The 3,268-nt window shown below is 38.7% G+C and overlaps 1 protein-coding gene across 1 annotated transcript; it reads left to right on the top strand.

The window, feature by feature from the left end:
- Positions 1–567: 567 nt before the first annotated feature.
- On the top strand, positions 568–2,313 carry LOC104962405 (SWI/SNF complex subunit SMARCC1-like; the record flags this gene model as incomplete). Its single annotated transcript, XM_010790842.1, has 5 exons — positions 568–662; positions 854–935; positions 1,642–1,734; positions 1,884–1,953; positions 2,228–2,313. Coding segments are annotated over 5 exons (414 nt in total), but the record flags the coding sequence as incomplete, so codon positions are not given.
- Between the last annotated feature and the right edge of the window lie 955 nt (positions 2,314–3,268).

Here is a 3,268-nt window from a genome sequence, read left to right as displayed (position 1 = left end):
CTTCTCCGCCTCATTCTGTTTTCATTTACTCGTTCGTTATCTGACCAGCTTCAATCTTGTAGGCTACTCACTTCGTTTCTTGTAGCCCTCGAAAGGGTTTTGGAGGTTGATGCCTCGCTGAACGTGAGTTGAATGGCTTTCTTGTCCGCAGCAGCAGAAAGCATTTTCGAATGTTTGAATGAATCAAAGTGGGTCGTCACCGTCGATTTTCTCTTATGCTCCAACACACAGTTGCACGGGGTGCAGAATAGTTTCCCCCCACTTTTTGCCCGGTCTTTAGTAGAAATGTTCGTCGGTAAATGAGCTCTATACAGTGTTGTTTACATTCTGTGATGCGCGAGCTGATGACGTCACGTCAAGACGAGTTAACTTTTTTTTTTTCTCAACTTTGTGTGGAAAAATGCGGGGATTATGCGGCCTTTTGATAAATATGCGGCTTTTAAAAAATCTGCGCCATTTTGCTGATTATGCGGTAAATTCTGCGATCGCAGAATTGCGTTTTTCTGGAGGGTCTAATAGAAGGCAATATCTGAGTGCTGACATTGTATATCCTCATTGTTATTCTTCTATCTTCAGGCCAAGTGTTTCCTGGATTTCAAGGCCGGAGGTGCTCTCTGTCACACCCTGGGGTCGGTCTACAAGTTTAAGAGCGAGCAGGGGTGGTGAGTTGACCAAAACTGAAACTATTATGTAGTCCTAAAAGCTTTGTTATCACAAATATGCTTCTGTTTTTGCTTTGACACGTTCTCTCGTTTGTTTTCACTCTTACTAAACTATGTGTTGTTTGTTCTGTATTACTCTATTACAACCCTATTTCGTTGTATGTCTAATTGCCCTTTCTAATCACTCCCAGGCGTAGATTTGACCTGCAGAATCCTTCCCGGATGGACAGGAACGTGGAGATGTTCCTAAATGTGGAGAAGAACCTGGTGCAGGTACGACCCGTACTCTCTGAACACAAGCTGCTGCCTTGAGGAGCGTTTCAGTGTCCCCTATTCAGATTACTTTACTGACTATTAAATCAAATTAAAATGTGTCTTTGGAATCGGCAAGAAAACAACACTCACCACGCAAAGCACAACGTACAGTTCAGACGCCACACGACTACATTAAGAAGTCTGCTGCTCTGTGATGAGTGAATACACTGGATGTTTGTTTCTGTTTGATGATGCTGCCTTTTGAATAATCCAGCACTTGTAGAAAGTCCCCAACAATATTTTCAAAACGCCAAGTATTGCTCAATGAAGCTGCACTTTATTGAGACCAGATTGTACAGTTTTTATTAAAGTTATCTGCTACTTTGTGAAATAACTTAAATGCATTAGTGCTACTGGGTTTTTGTTGTTGTTGTAAATGTACAGTTTCACATTACATGTCACTTGTTAGATTCTTTTATCCAAAGCAACTTACATACATTCAGTACTGTGGGCAATCCCCACAGGAGCAATTTGGGGTGGGGATGTCTTGTCCAGGGACGACATGCTGACTGCAGTGGGACTCGAACTTGCTATCCCCCTGATTCAAAGTTCAGCGCACGACTCCACTGAGCCACAGCCTCCCCAAAACAAGCTAGATGGATTTTTTGTTTTTAGTATTAAATATATTGTTTGTTGTCCTAACTTATTATTTCTGTGCTTGTAGAATAACTGCTTGACTCGACCCACCGTATTCCTGTCGACGGACATCGAGCAGAAACAAGCCATTAAGCTGAAAGACATCGTCAAACGGCACCAGGTGAGCCCGAACCTTCCACATAAAAAATCTTTCCTGAGACATTGATTTGTCCGGCAAGTAGAGAGGTTGTCTTTCTAACGGCAAACTCCGCTGTATTTATGTTTTGTGGTTACTTATGACTTCCATGTCCTCCACTCTATCCTCTCCAGGGCTCCATTACTGATGACAAGTCAAAGGCCACCCACCACATTTACCCCTCTACATCCCAACAAGAAGAAGGTAGGGGTTGAATTGTCTTTAATTTCGGATTGGATCACATTTTTGCCCCTATCAATTCATGGGCAGTATTCTTTTTTAGCCTGATGGCAAATATGAGTCCTTTTGCAAGCTGTTGAAAATACAAATTCTTATGATTACAAATGACATCAAATGTGTGGCTGATGCAGTTAAAATTATTTTGTAACTGCAAATATGTTCTAGTTTACGCCGTTGTATTTCGTATAGCTTACTGGCCAGTGTGTATTTGTCAGCGATTGGTTTGTGTATGTTGCAGATGAGTGGCTGCGTCCTGTCACGAGGAAAGACAAACAGGTGCTGGTTCACTGGGGTCTCTCCCCCGACAGGTGAGTAGAGAACAGCACAGAGAGGCTCACAGATCTCACTGTGTCATAGATGTGTTTTCATTCAAACATATTTACTGCCCTTGATTTTCCTCCATCTGTCATTGAGCCACCGGAACAGCTTGCATGTTTCCGAAGCGACTTAACAGACACACATTTGAATTCACTCACCAGTTTACTAAACCTGATGAATAATATGTTGCTCAGAAAGATATTCACTCTTTTCAACATTTTCTTCTAAGTTTCCATTTTGGAGTTACTAGACTGATTTGATGAAGATTTTTTACTTGGATATCCTAAATAGTTAATAAAGAAATGCTGCTATAGAAGATTTTAGCTTTAAACTGGGTATTTGTAGAACCTAGATTCTTCAATATCTTTCATTTTATTGCAATTTTCTAGGGGTGGAGGAAATAATCGATACAGCATAGTATCGGGATACTATGCGTGGCGATATTGTATCGATACAAGGACAAGTATCGATATTTTATTATATAAACTTTCTTTTAATTATTATTATTTTTTTATATAATCTGCAGTAGGGCTGTGCGATTATGGCAAAAATCATAATCACAATTATTTGGTCAATAATTGATATCACGATTATTAAATACGATTATTCATTGACTTTAATAATAATAATAATAATTTGAACTTTATGTTTTTAACTGTTGATTACCCTGAACGTATAATTCAACTGAAAAACCAATACAAAAACAAATGATATATTTACATTTAAATAAATAATAATAAATATCAACAAATATTTGAGCGGACTTCCACAAGCTACTAAACGTATATACAAATAAATTAGACCAAAATAAATTAGATCAAATATGTTCACAACCTAGCAAAGCAAAATAATAGTTTTTTTCTCAACAAATTGTGTTAATTAGATAAACTGTTCATATTGCAAATACATTTTTTAACCAGGAAGGGAAGACAGACATGGATATGACCCATTTGATTTGCAA

This window comes from Notothenia coriiceps, unplaced genomic scaffold (genome assembly GCF_000735185.1).
Source record: "Notothenia coriiceps isolate Sejong01 unplaced genomic scaffold, NC01 NC01_scaffold00034647, whole genome shotgun sequence".
In the NCBI taxonomy this organism is placed as follows: domain Eukaryota; kingdom Metazoa; phylum Chordata; class Actinopteri; order Perciformes; family Nototheniidae; genus Notothenia; species Notothenia coriiceps.
The sequence above is the reverse complement of the archived record's forward strand: the minus strand, read 5'-3'. Positions and strand labels throughout refer to the sequence as shown.